At 38.7% G+C, this 16,456-nt stretch overlaps 2 protein-coding genes across 2 annotated transcripts; one reads left to right on the forward strand and one right to left on the reverse strand.

Moving 5' to 3' along the window:
- The first annotated feature begins 881 nt into the window (after window positions 1-881).
- Window positions 882-6,275, forward strand: LOC122089375 (glucomannan 4-beta-mannosyltransferase 9-like). Its single transcript, XM_042659052.1, has 9 exons — window positions 882-1,971; window positions 2,101-2,199; window positions 2,551-2,803; window positions 3,501-3,611; window positions 3,711-3,847; window positions 4,336-4,449; window positions 4,556-4,755; window positions 4,874-5,071; window positions 5,582-6,275. Exons 1-9 carry the CDS (start codon window positions 1,642-1,644, stop codon window positions 5,742-5,744), a joined length of 1,605 nt encoding a protein of 534 aa, XP_042514986.1. The 5' UTR covers window positions 882-1,641; the 3' UTR covers window positions 5,745-6,275.
- A 6,455-nt stretch (window positions 6,276-12,730) lies between these two features.
- On the reverse strand, window positions 12,731-13,812 carry LOC122089513 (peroxiredoxin-2E-2, chloroplastic-like; the record flags this gene model as incomplete). The annotated part of the gene is made up of 1 exon (XM_042659265.1): window positions 12,731-13,812. A coding segment is annotated over one exon (822 nt), but the record flags the coding sequence as incomplete, so codon positions are not given.
- Window positions 13,813-16,456: the final 2,644 nt, after the last annotated feature.

Raw genomic sequence — 16,456 nt, forward strand, 5'->3', positions numbered from 1 at the left:
GGAGAGGGATAGTCACGTTGGCTGTGTGCCGCGGGCAACCAATGGAAGTGGAGGTTAGGATATCATACAGTAGGGGCAAGGTGATTATTTCAAATGATGAATAAAAAAGATAAACACAATGCATGTCAACATCAGTCACAAAGGCATAGCAGCCAACCTTTTCCCTTTGGGAAAAAAAATGGTATGATACACCAAACATACCCTTAAATTACTAAGTGATGGTTGCATTTGTATGCATCCAATCGCTTATTTGCATTAATGGTTCAAGCAAGTAGAATCAACTTTTATGCATCCAATTTTAATTTAGTTGGAATTCGCCTTCAATCATCTTAAACCCTAGAAATAAATCACGAACTAGCTGATCCAAAGGAGGCAGAATTATAATGGGAATTCAAATTGGTCGATTCTAATCTACTTTTACAGATTTCTCAAACCATCTGAATCATTGTTCAATTACTTCAGTAGATATGAGAGAGAGAGAGAGAGAGAGAGAGATCCTCTCAAGCGCCAGCCCCTTCAATATGCATCGAACAACTGACATTATCAGGCATGCTATCTGAGTGTTTCCTAACCCTTTGGATGTGGGCTGGAGGGCTGACACTCTCGATCCTAAATTTTACATAAGTAGAGCAAGGATTCAATTTTTCTTATACCAATTCACTGTTTGCCATTGGACCCACTTAATTGTACTTTGTAAACCTCCATTATTTACAGCTTTTCATGTGATACAATATAGAGGGGGAAATAAAAAGGTAGAGGGGTGTAAGTGTAATTTGAAAGCGGCGTGCGGGTTATACTTTTGGTTATATTTTGACCTTCTAGTTTCTGTTTGCTTATACAAAGGTAACATACTTGTGGTTATAATAGTTGGGGTTGGGGCCTTGGGGGTTACTAAGCTCTTTGTTTGTAGAGATTCAGCAACAAACCCCAAACCATACTAAACTTAGAAGAGTGGAGGGGGAGGTGAGAGAAGAGGTAGTAGAACCAACAAAACTAGAGCCCTCCATTTCCTTCTCATTTATATATATAGAATAGACTCCCTCATTTCTCTACCTAAACTTTGATTTTATTCATTTTCAGTTCTTTCCTGGATTAGAGAAGGAGCTGGTTTTGATTTGCAGGTATTGAAGTAGAGAGGGGGAAGGGAAAAGTTGTGTTTCCCTTTTCTTTTTTCCCCTCTTTTTCTTTTTGGTTTGGATTTGGTTTTGGTTTTGGTTTTGGATTTGGATTTGGGTTTCTCTCCATTGCCTTTTCATTTAATGAGGATTTGGGTTTAAGAGAGTGAGATCTGAAGTGGGTTTCTTCTTCTTCCCTTATTACACTTGTTTTGGTATCTCGTGGGTTTCGATTTGTAATGGTGTGGAAGGTAATGAGGGAGTGACTGACAGTCCAGCTCTGCCACATTGCCTTGCGTAATTCGGAAGACAAATTTTGCAGAAGAGGAAAAGGGAGTGAAAGATTCGTGCTCTTTTCGCAAAGAAATTCCTTTAAATCCAGGCAGATCTAGTTGTATTTCCTTGGGACATTGTGGCCAATCCATATCATTGTCCTCTTCTCAGTTTCACGCTTCTGGGTTCTCTCATCTGTGCATTCTCTGTTCTTCTTTAACGACTTGAAAGGCGAAAAAGAAAAAACAGAGAAATGGAAAGGCTTTCTTCGACGGCCATTCTTCCTGAATCGTTTCAGGGTACTAGAGATGACATTGCGGGGCAATTTGGATTCATTTGGGATCAGATCAAAGCGCCTCTAATTGTTCCACTCCTCAAGGTCGGGGTTGTAATCTGTTTGACCATGTCGGTCATGCTTTTCATCGAAAGGCTTTACATGGGCATCGTGATCATTCTTGTAAAGCTGTTTGGAAGGAAACCCGACAAACGATACAAATGGGAACCTCTCAAAGATGATGTCGAGATGGGTAATTCAGCTTACCCGACGGTTCTCGTTCAAATTCCAATGTTCAACGAAAAAGAGGTCCTTTTCTATCTCTATCTCCTCACCTGTTTCTTTGCTATTGACGTCTCTCTCTTCCAGCATTGTTGTAGAGTACTTTTTGAGGCTTTCTGAGAATGTGTTCTTTGTTTCTTATACGTTTTGTTACAGGTTTACCAGCTTTCCATCGGAGCTGCTTGTGGGCTTTCATGGCCGTCCGATCGAATTATAATCCAAGTCCTCGACGATTCCACAGACCAAACCATCAAGGTCCCAAATCAATTCAAACACATGAATCAGAAGCAACTGAAAAAAACAGAGGAAATTTGTTGGGTTTTAGTCTTTTTAGGAGAATGTTCAATAGTCCAAATTCTCTGTTAGTTTCCCTTAGGAGTTAAGGGTAGATAGATAAACCCAGAGAGCAATCATTAGCTTCGATCCTATTAGTCAACTCAAATCCACATTTTAATTTGAACAAGTTAGGTTTCCGATCTGAGTCTTCCTCTGAAAAATGGGAAAAAATACAGAACCGAAAAGTTAAAACCCAAAACACCTTTTTCTTTCTTCCCCACGTCAATTTAGGATCTAACATTGACTGGGTTTTGCTTGAAAAAAATGCAGGATATGGTTCAACTTGAATGCCAGAGATGGGCAAGCAAAGGAATCAATATCAAATATGAGGTTAGAGACAAAAGAACTGGTTACAAAGCAGGGGCTCTTAAAGAAGGAATGAAACGAAGCTACGTGAAGAACTGCGACTACGTCGTCATTTTCGACGCAGATTTCCAACCAGAGCCGGATTTCCTGTGCCGTGCCGTCCCTTTCCTTGTCCACAACCCTGAGATCGGTCTCGTTCAAGCTCGCTGGATATTCGGTAATTCCTCTCTCTCTCTCTCTCTCTCTCTGGACTTAGTTAATTACCTAAAATTAATTCTAATCACGCCCTTAATTTGAAATTTTCCTAAAAGTATTTAGTCTCCGAAGTGTCGGTGGATGTGATTTCGTTTTCTTACCCTTTCCGCTACTTTTGATTTTCCACATCTGTCTTGTTTTTTCCCTTTCATCAATTTTCCCATCTGATTCGGTGGCGAGATTTGTTGCCTATTGATGAGATAAGAGAATGCATACAAGGGATGATGGAGGCGTGAGCGTGACCCCACACACGACCGTCGATCACGGTAAGGTCCATGGATGGACAGATGGTCCTCCCCACTTACCACCAGATTGTGACACATGTTTGTCTGGACACCGTGAATCATGGGTTTTTGTGGGACCGTATCCAAACAACCCCCATTTCTTCCTAAACTCTATGTTTGTTTGCTTTGTGGAAATGACATAAATACCCATGAGTATTAAGGGTATATAAGTAAAGTTAGGGGTATTATTCGAGGCAGTCGCATGCGATGCATGTGCAAATGGGACTACTTTATTGTGGTGGCCCTCAACTATCACAGAGTCTTACTTCATCACTACTGTCACCACCGACACTTGGGGGTTTTGTTTACCGTTTCCAATGCAAAGGCTGTGTTAGTGACGTGGCGGTTTCTTATTGGTTCCTGGTTTGATCGCAGTAAACTCGGATGAGTGTATGATGACTAGAATGCAAGAGATGTCGTTGGATTACCATTTCACAGTGGAGCAGGAAGTGGGATCCTCCACCTATGCCTTCTTTGGTTTCAACGGTAAAAACTGTCGTCCTTGAGCCCATTACCGTTTTTTATTTTCTTTTTTTAATTGAAAATTATTTTTAATATTCATAATAATGGAGAAAAAAAAAACAGGGACGGCTGGTGTGTGGAGGATTGCAGCAATCAATGAGGCCGGCGGTTGGAAGGACCGGACCACGGTCGAGGACATGGATTTGGCGGTTCGAGCAAGTCTCAAGGGCTGGAAATTCTTGTATCTTGGTGACCTTCAGGTATATCCATTTTTATTTCCAATTGAGCAGTTGAGCCAGATGAGACCCATGTGTATTAGGTAAGCAGGCCATGTGGGTTTTCAGAAGAGTACAGAACGCCGGCATTTTCTAGACCGGACTGAAGTTAGACCAGTGCTTGGATGTCTAGCGTCCACTATTGGTCAGACCACATTTTCTGTATCAATTTTTAATTTAAAGGAGAAGTCTAATTAAGAATGAGATTATGGGTTTGTTGACTAAGTCACCAGTTTTGATTAAAATATACTGTTTGGGCGTAATTAAGTACAATTCATTGTATTTAATACGATTCAGATTGATTTTCATCTGTGAATCATTGTCATTCATACTCTACAATCTGAATTTGTGGGAAGGAGGAAGCTCAGAAACTCTTCAAACAGTCTCTGTTACACTGTGGAAGGCATGAACTATAATGTGTTCTTGAATTATGAATGACCTGCTATAACAACTTTATATTTCTTCTATGATAGGTTAAGAATGAATTGCCAAGTACTTTCAAAGCCTACCGCTTCCAGCAACATCGGTGGTCTTGTGGACCTGCTAATCTGTTTAGGAAGATGGTGATGGAGATCATAAAGAACAAGGTACTTTCACTTTGCACTCCTTTTAGTACGAATAGAATTTTGGTTGATATAGCAATATATATTAATATGACCGTTATTTATTTCTTTTTTTAATCGGAAACTGCAGAAAGTAACTCTGTGGAAGAAAGTATATGTGATCTACAGTTTCTTCTTTGTTCGCAAAATCATAGCCCATATTGTCACCTTTTCCTTTTACTGTGTTGTATTGCCAATGACTATTTTGGTTCCCGAAGTCGAAATTCCAAAGTGGGGAGCTGTTTATATCCCTTGCATCATTACCATTCTTAATGCAGTTGGAACACCAAGGTCAGTATCCCTGCAATTTCTTATTCTATTTTTTGTTTTAGTATTTTGGTCACTGTTGTTATCAGTTGATAGAATTTTCTGTAGTTTTATTTTCCATCTTTGTCATCTAATCCTGCAGGTCAATCCATCTGTTATTTTTCTGGATCCTTTTCGAGAATGTCATGTCTCTGCACCGGACCAAAGCAACCTTTATTGGCATTCTAGAGGCAGGGAGAGTAAATGAATGGGTTGTCACTGAGAAATTGGGAGACGCTCTCAAAGCAAAACCAGCCGGTCCTAAAGCACCTAAGAAATCTCGATTTAGATTTGGAGATAGGTATTTTCCCTTACACTCAGTTGCAATCACATCAGAAGAGGAGAACAAAAAGAAAAATTTTGACCAAGTTGTCCATTCTGTGCATCAGTTTCCAAATAACCTGGTTAATCAAAAGAACCTACAGAGACATGAATCTCAAAGTTACATAAAGACCTCTTTGGATGAATCCACTTATGTGAATAGTGGAGAAATAAGCTCCATAACATAATCCAGTTATCTGTGCTTCTTGAGACACGGCACATTTCTGCTGGTAATTCGCCTAAGCCTAGGATGGGAAGTTGAAACCCTTTTCCGTCGAGCACTTTCGGTCACCAAAGTTGCCTGGTATAAATAATTGCATCTGTAATGTAGCCTCTAATTTACCCATCTTCACAATGTGATCTTGGCACATTAGGTTCTAGAAAGTGAACTAGGTGTAGAAAGCTATGGACAGAAAGTATACATTTCATCTATCCCTGCATGAGACTTTACTTCTTTTCACTTGGACATCCCTTGTTCTTTCTTGTGCAGACTTAATCTACTGGAGCTCGGATTTGCAGCCTTCCTCTTCTTCTGTGGTTGCTATGATGTTGCAAATGGGAAAAACCGCTACTTCATATACCTTTTCCTTCAATCTTTCTCATTCTGCATCATGGGGTTTAATTATGTAGGCACATTTGTCCCCAGCTCATAGAACGATTGGTTAGCTGAATACATTGGCAAATTCCTGTTGTTATATGTCATGACATGCCTCTCTCTCTCTCTTTCTTCTCCAATATATCATCTGTATGGAGTTTTTCGGCAGCATTTTTCGCATTTGTTACTGTTTTAGCTCATAAGAAAAAAGGCCGGTCATTTGTTCGTGCTTGGAAGAAGCAGTTGATTCGTGCCTTGGAGAATTCTATTGTGAATACTCAAGAAGCAGGAACTTACAAAACAAAAATGTTGTTATGTGAATGCATTATACAAAGGAGAGAAGAAGAAGAAGAAGAAGAAGAAAAAGCTAGCAGAAGCAGCATAAGGGGGTTTGACCCAAAGTAGATAGTGTTAACATCTTTGCAATGTTTGTAATTGTGGGATTTTGTAGCTGCAATTTTTGTATTCTGTTCCACCAACCCCCCCCCCTCCCAAAATTATAGTTTCCCTTCTCTTGGATTTTGTTTGTGAGACAATAAGCTCATGGCAGGATGGGAAAATTAAAATTCATATTTTCTTATTTTTGCAATCTCTGGATCTGTTACTCTGTTTCTCACCTTGTACTTCTGATGGAACCTGGATGTCAAACACATTTACATGTATTTTAATACTGAAATCCAAGTATAAATCCAAAAAGAAGATGGAATGGATGGCTGACAGAGCCAATGATTAGATGTTCAAACCCCCCCCCCCTCTTCTTTTCCCCCCACCTATTGAAACTTTGAGTTTTAAGCTTCCCTCATTGATGGGCCCACATCTCAACCTAAAACCATTTACCAACAGTCACGTGACAAAGAATTATATATGAACTCATCAGCCATTCCTAGCCTCTTTAAACCTAAATTAGTGAACAGCAGCTTACAACCCCAGAATTAAGGCCCATACTTAAAGACCCTAATAGCTAATCTCACCTTTTCTTTTATCTAGGGTAGAGGTTTCCTCCAATGCCAGAGTAGGAGACAGATTCGTTTAGTAGGGACCCACAATTTATTGAGAGAAAAAGTGTCAATGTGGGGTCCCACGACCCGTTATGTAAGAGGGTTTGGGAAGAAATTCCCATCCTAGCATAGTCTTTTTCCCATAGTAATAGTAAGGTAGAAAGAATGCTACATATCCAACATTTTCATGCTCAGAAACAGCCCCTGGTTTTGGGGGAAGGGATGTGAAAAGATGCCCCTGCCCCCCCCCCCCCCCCCCTGCGGCGGAAACCAAGGGTTGTCTGGGCATGGGGAACGTGGACGGGCATCATTCCTCTTCCCTAATAATAATAGAGGAGAGGAGTTGGAGAATAGGCATAGCATTGAGCATTCCTTTATCCTGCTTAGTTTAATCATATGATGCAGTGAGATATCATTGATTTCCTCATAAAAATAAAATAAACTAAACATCCTAATAAAGCCTATTGACAACTTTGGAGTTCAGAATTTAGAAAGCCTGGTACTAATAAATCCAATTAGTCTATTAATGAATAATAAACAAAGACACAATCTTGTTTTAATGTCCACCTTTTTAGATCATTGAAACTTCCAATACAAGTCTGTTTAATATGTAATTATTGAAGTTTGTGGCATTATCATCTCTCATTTTACAAACTACTAGGCAATGGCAGACTGGCACTCACTGCAAGTAGCCTAAAAAAATATACAGACCAGAACCTCTTTATTCTCTCTTCTCTTTTGGGAGGAGGGAGAATACAACTCCTATGTGTCAATCTAAAAATGTTAAATCTCTTTTATATTCACTTGTGAAATTCATCTTAACAACTTACTAGTCAAAAACTATATTTGTGTTTATTATATTTTCAAACAGATCTCAGAGCTACTAGAAGAACACCCTGAATGAGACTTAATGGCATTACCATTTAAGTGTGAGACCCATCCTAATAAAACCATTATGGTAACAGTGGTCCATAGTGAAGACAACTGCTAGCTTGGTTGGTTGGTGACTCTTCCATCTTCACCTAGTGCCATAGCCCATAAGACACTCTCTTTTCCCTCCCCTCCTTTCATTTAATTGTAGTAACAATCCCATTGGGTAGTTAGGATAGACCCCCAAAAATAAAAAGTGGTCCATTGTTACAAAGGCACTCTACCCAAATTAATGATCTAATAGTACCACTGTCCCAACCCATCCTAGGTAACAGAATGGTCCATAGCATTGCCCAAGACCCTTAACCCAAATGGGTTGTGACAATATACACCATCCGACCATTAAGCCATTCTACAAAGCTAAAGCTAAGCACATTGATAGAGACCAACTGGGAAGTCACCGTTTGGGTCACATGGTCCTCCAAGAGATGGACTTGGACCCATAAGACATCACTGCAACACACTAACGTGGATGTCAAGGTGACAGTAAAGTCCTCCATTGACACATGGGTGTTTTCAAAGACAGAGAGGAGAGCCAAACCCTTTGATCTCAAGATAGGTGACCCAAATGGTTGGAACAGTTGAATTGATTTTTTTAAGGCAAAATTGATAGAAATCTAAAGCTACATCATACTTGGAAAAATGAGAGTTAAGGCTTAACTAAAGCCCTGGATTCATGGGAAGAAAAAACCCTTTCATGATCAAGAGATATCAAACTTTAAATCATGGAGGGATTCATCTAAATTTGATAACACCTTAAATTGGTATTGTTTCTCTAAGTAGCATTCAATGTGTGGCACATAACTATATTTCAAAATGTTTGTTTTTTACACCTCTGTTTCAAATGAATCATAGTAATGTATTCTTACATCGTAAATTTTTGTGATATAAAATGTGATCATTATCACCTTAAACGATCATAAGATCGTAACCACTACGTCATCTTCGCAAATGATAATTAAGATCTATAGAACCTTGATAGTGATCTTCTGTTGATGATTGGATCCTTGGATCCCCTCAACTGATGTAGTTTTAGTTTTTAAGTCTCTTCTTTTGGCATAGAATTTATGATAGGTTCCATTATTCTGGTGACTTGAGTGTTTTCCATTAATGATCAAGTCAGATTCCATGGGTTTAAATCCCCTGCTAGTGTTCCTCATATTGTGGAATCATTTACATCTTTAAATCCCTTACTAGCGTTTCTCATATTGTGGGACATTTAGTTTAGCTATTACCTCAGCAGTGATATAAGACAAGTGCAAATGGTGTAAGGGAGGTACAGCTGAATTGGGGGGGCTTCGTCTCTTTCAGTCCTTTCATCAAACAGGAGTTGGGAGGTACACCTTCGCTTTCCAAAGCGTTCACAGTCAGTTTTCCCCCAAAGATAAGCACAGGATCCATTCGTTTCCAGGAAAAAATCATAGAGAAGGACTATTTTCAAGTAAAAAGTACTAATTTTACTTGAGAAATTTCCTTTTATGTGGCTTTTACCTAGAAATAAAGCCAAAGAGAGAAGATTTTTCCATTTGGAAGCTAAAAGCTATAAACATGGCTGATACTTGATAGGACCTCTCCTGCAACCGAGGAGGGAAAAAAAGATCAATCTTTGGTCCACAGACAAGAATGAGGAGAAAACAGTTGGTGGGTCAATGTCCATGTTTCTTTGCCTGTTGTTCCCTCTTGTGTAGATCACATGGAGGTGCTAGGTTTAGGTATTTATTGACCACCTAAACAAGGTAAAACAAACTTATGGAAAAAAGATTGCTACTCTTTATACCCTTCTCACATAATAAACCATGGAGTCCACTGATACACACTCTCCTATGAGTGGATACCAACCATCGTCTGTAAAAACTTCCCCGTGTGAATCTATATTTTCATCTATCTATATAATAAATAGATATAGAATACTCCATGCCCATTTGTGAAGTAAATAAAATATACATTTCCCATCAACTCTATGTCCGAATGAATAAGTCCTATAGGATCGGTGGATTCCTAGTCAAATTCCTTCGCATTTATTAAATTTTTTGGCTCAGAGATCGTGTGGACCCCATATAAATGATACCATTTTCTAACCCTTCATTGATGTAGGGTGTAGATTCTTTCACCCACTGCTCTCATTGGAAACCCTCACTTAAATGCCTGCGATAACCATCCATGCCATACATATAGCTTGATTCTCAAAGGCATATCTTTGTGGGGTTCTGGATGCTCTTTGATTTGAGTTTGGTTATAGCCTCCTAGATCATATATGAGGTCCACCAAGCATGAAGAAATGATCTCCTCAATGTCTTTTCAGTATTTCCTTGTGTTCTTAAGGGCTTACAAAAGTTTCAATTGAGCTCCAATGAGTTGCAGAAAATAATACACAAACAATGAATCCAAAGGTCCTGTAGCCCTGGGCCCGACAAGTATCTTTTCCCAAAGATACAGAATCAAGGTGCGTATATTCATGTCTCTCTGTCATAAAAGAAAAGGCAGCTACCAGTTGTATACTAAATTATCACTGAAAAATTCAGTGGCCAAACCATTGCATACTAAATTATCCACCAAATCATTAACGGATCTTGAATTCAGCCAAAAGAGAAGTTCAACAGGGCAGCAAGACCTCTAATGAATCTGATTCAGTAAAAGTATTAAACTGGCATTAACGAAGGCGCATCCAATTACTGACATCGGCTGAATCTCCTTCCACTAGAATATATTCAAACCTCCAGAAATCACAAAATCCAATCCCAACCCAAGAGACATCAACTCTGCTAATCAACCAGAAGGTCCAGAATATGCTCTAACAATTCTTTCCCTCCCAACATCTAATGTCTCCAGTTTCCTTTGATACCTAAAGAACCCAGGTTTTCCAAAGAACATCCATAAAAATTGAATTTAAACATGTCTTACCCGAGTTTTGGAGCTGCCACAGGAATGTTTACCTCCAACAATTCTCGAGTAGATCAAAAGCCTCCAATCTCTGGCCAAGACACCTTCTGGAATGATGTAAACATATCATTTGCAGCTGCCGAATGAGCTACTTTGGTTGAGATCTTGTTGGCAGTGACTTGTACCTCAGAAAACCTGTCCCAGAAAGACTTGTGTTGCTCCTCCAGCATGAACTATGGGGGAGCAAAAGAGAACAACCAGCCACAAGAATCTGCCCCCATGTCAATCAGTGTCAGTTGCCAAAACCAACACAATTCTCTCATCCTAGGGGCATCCCCATGAAATCATATTCAATGACACGATTTTCGGGAAAGAAACGAAACAAGAAAAAATGGTCAACAAATTCTCTATACTTTTACACATTATAAACAAGGAGAAACCACCCAGGGCATTTCCTTTGAAACAAGTCACAAGTTAGCAAATTTTTTTCTGCAATCCCACCCCAATTCCCTAGATTTCAGAGGTGTCAACTTCCAAAGAACCTTGTGAAGGAATGGGCCCCTAGGATTATCTGAATCACGAGCAAATAAAAATCTTAGGACTGCAACTCAGGCCAGATAATGAGAAATTTGGGCTTGAATTAGAACTACACCAGACGCAGCCTCAGCAAAGCTGTACTAGTAAATCATCAATTGTCCAATGCAGCAGAGATTGAGTTGCATCCCAAGGCAAGTTTTCACACTTCTTTAGAAAATGATATGGAAAATGAGCGTGGCTATAGTCTAAATTCGGATCCTACATAAACATATAATTCTGGTCAAATCTTATATTGTCAAAATTATATAATACGCAAAACATTGCCTCCCTCATGTCAACCATAAATTAAACTCCTAACCAAAAATTGCATAGGCTAGCACTTCCAAACCTATAGTGCTTATCCAATGAAACTTTTAAAACAGCAAATAGACCATCATCAAGATATTAGGCATATCCAATGTAATAATCTTTGTTCTAAGTGATCTTTTAGATGGTGCTTACAAATTGAAATGTGTTAGCTTTATATGGATCAATAATCCCTGTACAGTATGAATCACTACAATAGTTACCTAGAGCCTACCTTCATATGTTCAAAAGAAAATTTATGTTCTATTCACTACAATATATTTCAAATCTGAAGAGAATTTTATTACATCAACATTGTATAGAGAAATCTTTACACCATCCTGGGAGTACCATTATTTGCTATATGGCAACTCAATAAACACTTAAACTTTGCGAGCAGAATTCTCCACTTGCATGGAAAGTTATCCAGATTGTAAATCTATAAAACATCCTACTGCTTGTACCATCGACTTTACCACGAAAGCTATCATCAGGAATTCAAGTAAGAGGTCCAACAGCATCATACAATCAAATCCTCCTTCAGAGTGATACACTAAGTATTTACTTTCCTCATCTAATGCAGTGACTACAACCACATAAAGACAGTTTTCAATGAAGAGGACAACTGTACCTCCAAACCAGTAGGTTTTTAATCGAGAATGATGCATAAACCTTAATTTTCTTCTTGAACCTTCCAAGGAAGATGTCAATCCCACTGACAAATCTTCAGTGATACAGTTGAAATAAAAATCCGGGTGTGCCGCATCTAATGTAGTAACAAAAACGACACCAAAGACAGTTCTCAATAAAGAAGACATCAGTATCTCTAAACCAGTTGATTCTTAACCAAGAATTTTAATGCAGAACCTTAATGTTCACCGGTAAAATCCAGGGAAGAAACCACCCACAACTCCAGCTTATCTTCATTGAGGCAGTTGAACTTTTATTTATTAATAATGTGGATTTTCTCTTCTCCAACTTGATAAGCTAATGGCACCCCAGCTACAAGGGTTATTATTATATCCCGATATCATCTCTTTGCACTGCCTAATTTGGAATGGAGTAACACTATTGCATCTGGCCCAGTGCTTTTTATGAAGATTAATCCCAAAACAGGGAAAATCCAGTGGGAGATTAGCTCAAACAGGATCACAGGTTCTGATTTGAAGTTTCAGAGCATTCCTAGTTGGAGTAGGAATTCAAGAAACAAGAATAATAGAAGATTGCTGCGTATATCCTTTCGTGCTGGATTGTGGAAGAGGTATGTGAAAATGCAGCCCAGTGATAAAATCCATTCAGGACGACCCATTACCAACACCACAGAGAAAAAAAAAAAAACTCAATTCCAGTCTCATATGTGGATCTTCTCCGTTTTATTATGAAAGCTCATATTATCAAGACATATCCTGAATCAAAATTTAGATACCACAGATATAACATCAACAAAAAGAGAGCCAGACATTGAAGAGAATGGCATCAAACTCAATTCAAGAGGATTCAAATTTGACTCGGATTGACAGAGAACATCCAAACTACATACCAAAACAAGGGGGTGGGGGGGGGGTGTGGAAGAAGAAGAAAAAGAGACTACTGAAAGACCCAACCTGACCAAAATCAGAGAGCCTTAAGCATATCCTCAGCACCGCTCATCGTAAAAGCACCACCCTCCTCCAAATTCAAAACTTTCACAACCCCATCATCCACAAGAAAAGCATACCTCCTGGACCGCACTCCCAACCCAACAGGCTTATCACTAAGGTCAAGCTCAGTCCCAATCGCCTTCGTGAACGTTCCATTCCCATCAGAAAGCAACAAAACCTCATCCCCAATCTTCAAATCCTCTTTCCAAGCCTTCATCACAAAAGCATCGTTCACCGAAATACAAGCGATGGTATCGACACCCTTCGACTTCAATTCACCGGACTTCTCGACGAACCCAGGAAGGTGTTTCTGAGAACAAGTAGGAGTAAAAGCTCCAGGGACAGCAAACAATATGACTTTCTTGCCCACTGTGAGTTCCGAGACTGTGATGGTTTGGAGTTCTTCTTCACCGGAGACGAAGTAAGAAAAGGTGGATTCTGGGAGTTTGTCGCCGACTGAAATGGAAGCGGAAATGAGGGTTTTGTGGACGGAAGTGGGGGCGCATCTGAGAGGTGAGGATCGGAGACTGAGACGGAGAGGAGAGGCGAAGGAGAAATTTGAAGAGAGGGTCTTGGGCGTGAAACGAGGTGTGGTCGAAAAAGATGTGGGTGAGGGAGATGAAATCATCCTCGCCATGGTTAGAGAAGCTGTGACCGCAATTGCTTGGTCAGACGAGAGTGAAGAGTGAAGATGTTGGCACAGTTGGGATTGAGGCGGAGGAGACGAGGAGTTGTTGCCGTCGACGTGGAGGTAGGCACGCACGATCCTTGACTTTCGGTTGCAAAATATTAATAATTAAATTTTGATTATAATGTTTTTTATTTCATTCGGTTTAGACTTTAAAGTGTATAGCACAATATGGAATCAAGATTAGGTGATAAAATATGGTTTTCAAAATTATACAAAAAAAAATCTTGTATTGTAATCAAAATTAATGAAAAATGAAATTATAAACTTTATAATCTTACATTTTTTTGTCATTTTAATATATAAAAGAAGGAAAAATGTTGGGTATGCCGTGGATATCAAGTATGCTAGCACCCATTGTGTCTATCTCTCTCTTCTTTTTTTTTTAAATGACCCTCATATCCTTCTTGAATGATACTCCATCATGTGTTCATATTGGTGTTATCTGCTAGCATACTTGATATCGACGGCATACATATCCCTCTCCCATAAAAGAAATCTCCATGAGTGGTATTCTTTTATATATTTTCTCTCTCCACATATAAAATTTGGAAACGAGATCCTCTCCTACTGCACACCCTGAGTTGCTATGCATGCCTAGGTTCTCCTAGTCCTTGGAGGATATGAATCGTAAAATAATACCTTAAGCCATAGTCTCATGTCCTCTCGTTTGTACATCTCTCCTATTAAGGTATTTGTGAGAAAATATCCCTTACCAAAAAAACAAAAAAAACAAAATTGTGAGAAAATATCAATCATGTCCTCTCACGATGTGTATAGACATGTAAAGAGATGGGATTTTGATTGAATGGGGATATGTGATTAAATATGGATATCCCCTAAATAGATATGAGTGCGAATCCAGTTTGGATTTTCAATATCCAATTTCATCCCTAACTTTTGTTACCTCTCCTTACTTCCTTCCCCACCCCAATACAATTCAGTCTCAATCCATGTCTTTCGATTATCTTAGTTTTTTTTTTTCCTTATTCTCTAGGACCTGTCAAATGTGCAAGAACCCTCAAGATCATTAGCTACTTGATTCTTATTATTAGTTGAATATTTATTTAAATTGGATATATTATATTTTGAATTATTTGAATCTGGATTCAAATTCCCTTTGACCAATGCACATACCCCTAATCGGATATGAACGTAAATTGAATTAATTCACCGCATTAGTTAGGAAAGATACATTATCTATTCTTTGTTTGTCCTTTAAAAAAATGCTCTATTGTTTCCTTTAAAATTTATAATATTTCTATTAAAAAAAACTATATATATATTGGCAATACATGGGAGGATAAGGGTCAAAAGTTGCCCCTTACTGGTAGGTCAGACATGAATCAATCAGTTGAGGCCTAAGATCGGCCTGAATAATTACAAAACATGTCAATAAATGGGCTAGTAGTGACCCAGTGGTCGTCCGACCAGAACCAAATGATAAACGACCATTTATATCCTGATTATCTTATTTAAAACCCAATCAGCCCAATTATAACCCATCTAAGGACCCTTTATAAGTCAAATAGTTAATTAGTCAGTTTAAAGCCCAATTAGCCCAACTACCATGAGCCCAATTATGAATCAGTACCAATGGACTGAATAGAAATGTGTTCATATCATGGTTTGCAAGGCCTAATTACCTAAACAAGAGAAAATTATGCATAACCTTAATTGATATGGACCAATTAGGCCCAACAAAACTGACCGGGCCCTACCGATTAACACCCGGGGAGGATATGTGCCAAAATTTATGACTCAAAAGAATGTAAGCAGGAGGGGCAGATTTAGTCCAGCACAACTCAGCCCACAAGTTTTTGCCTTTGGGTCAGGCTCTTGCTGGCCCATGATCTCCTTTTATGTTGGAAAACCTGACCCATGTTTTTTTTTTTTTTTTTTTCGGTGCTAAGGGCCCCAAGGGAAAAATTTCATCCAGCAAAAAATGGCCAAAAACGCCTTTATCAATCTCAGGAGGTCCTCCACACATGGAGGCTGCCAAAAACCTCTCCTTGGATAGGAGAGGACCCACTTGCAAATGGTAGCCCTTGATCTTTGTATGTAGAGAGATATGTAAGGATGTGAATTTGAAATCGAAATCGTTTACCGAAATCAAATTGAGTCGTTTATATTGAAATCGAAAAACTATTTAGTAAATGGTTCTATTTTGTTTTCAAGTTTAAGATCGATTATTTAAACGGGTCAGATCGATTTTAACTGTTTAACCCATTGGTTTCAAACCGAATTGACTATGTAAATACCAATCTGTTTAACCGGTATAGCGATTAAATATAATAAGGGGTTAAGGGCATTAAGGCAGGGGCATAATCGGTATATAACTGATGTTTTAATGCCTCATGCTCTTTATGTGTTCCTTAGCAGCTTTGTTTGTATTTCACTTATACATATAATATTTTATTTTGCTTAGTTGTTTGGTTGCTTTAACAAAACAAGATGGCTTTAATTTAGAAAAGAATAAATTACCATAGAGACTGTCCAACAATCTATTCAATAATTTACGCCTATTATATAGTTATGTGGCTAAATCCCTGTTTGTTTAATGCCTCATTTAATTTGATACAAGATTACAACGTTTATCAATAAAAGCAAATTTCAGTAAGCATGTGAATAAACTAGCAAACTAATTGCCAACCGTTTAGAAACAATATAGATTAAACCACGATTAAAACTGTTTAAAATCGTGAAACCCGCACTATTTACTAAACTATTATAGTTTCAGAAAGTGCAACCG

This window comes from Macadamia integrifolia, chromosome 9 (assembly GCF_013358625.1).
Source record: "Macadamia integrifolia cultivar HAES 741 chromosome 9, SCU_Mint_v3, whole genome shotgun sequence".
Classification (NCBI taxonomy): domain Eukaryota; kingdom Viridiplantae; phylum Streptophyta; class Magnoliopsida; order Proteales; family Proteaceae; genus Macadamia; species Macadamia integrifolia.

Coding starts and splice junctions, on each gene's coding strand:
- LOC122089375 (XM_042659052.1), top strand. CDS start 1,642: ATGGAAAGGCTTTCTTCGACGGCCATTCTTCCTGAATCGTTTCAGGGT. Junction 1,972..2,100: donor CAATGTTCAACGAAAAAGAG/GTCCTTTTCTAT, acceptor GTTTTGTTACAG/GTTTACCAGCTTTCCATCGG. Junction 2,804..3,500: donor TCAAGCTCGCTGGATATTCG/GTAATTCCTCTC, acceptor GTTTGATCGCAG/TAAACTCGGATGAGTGTATG.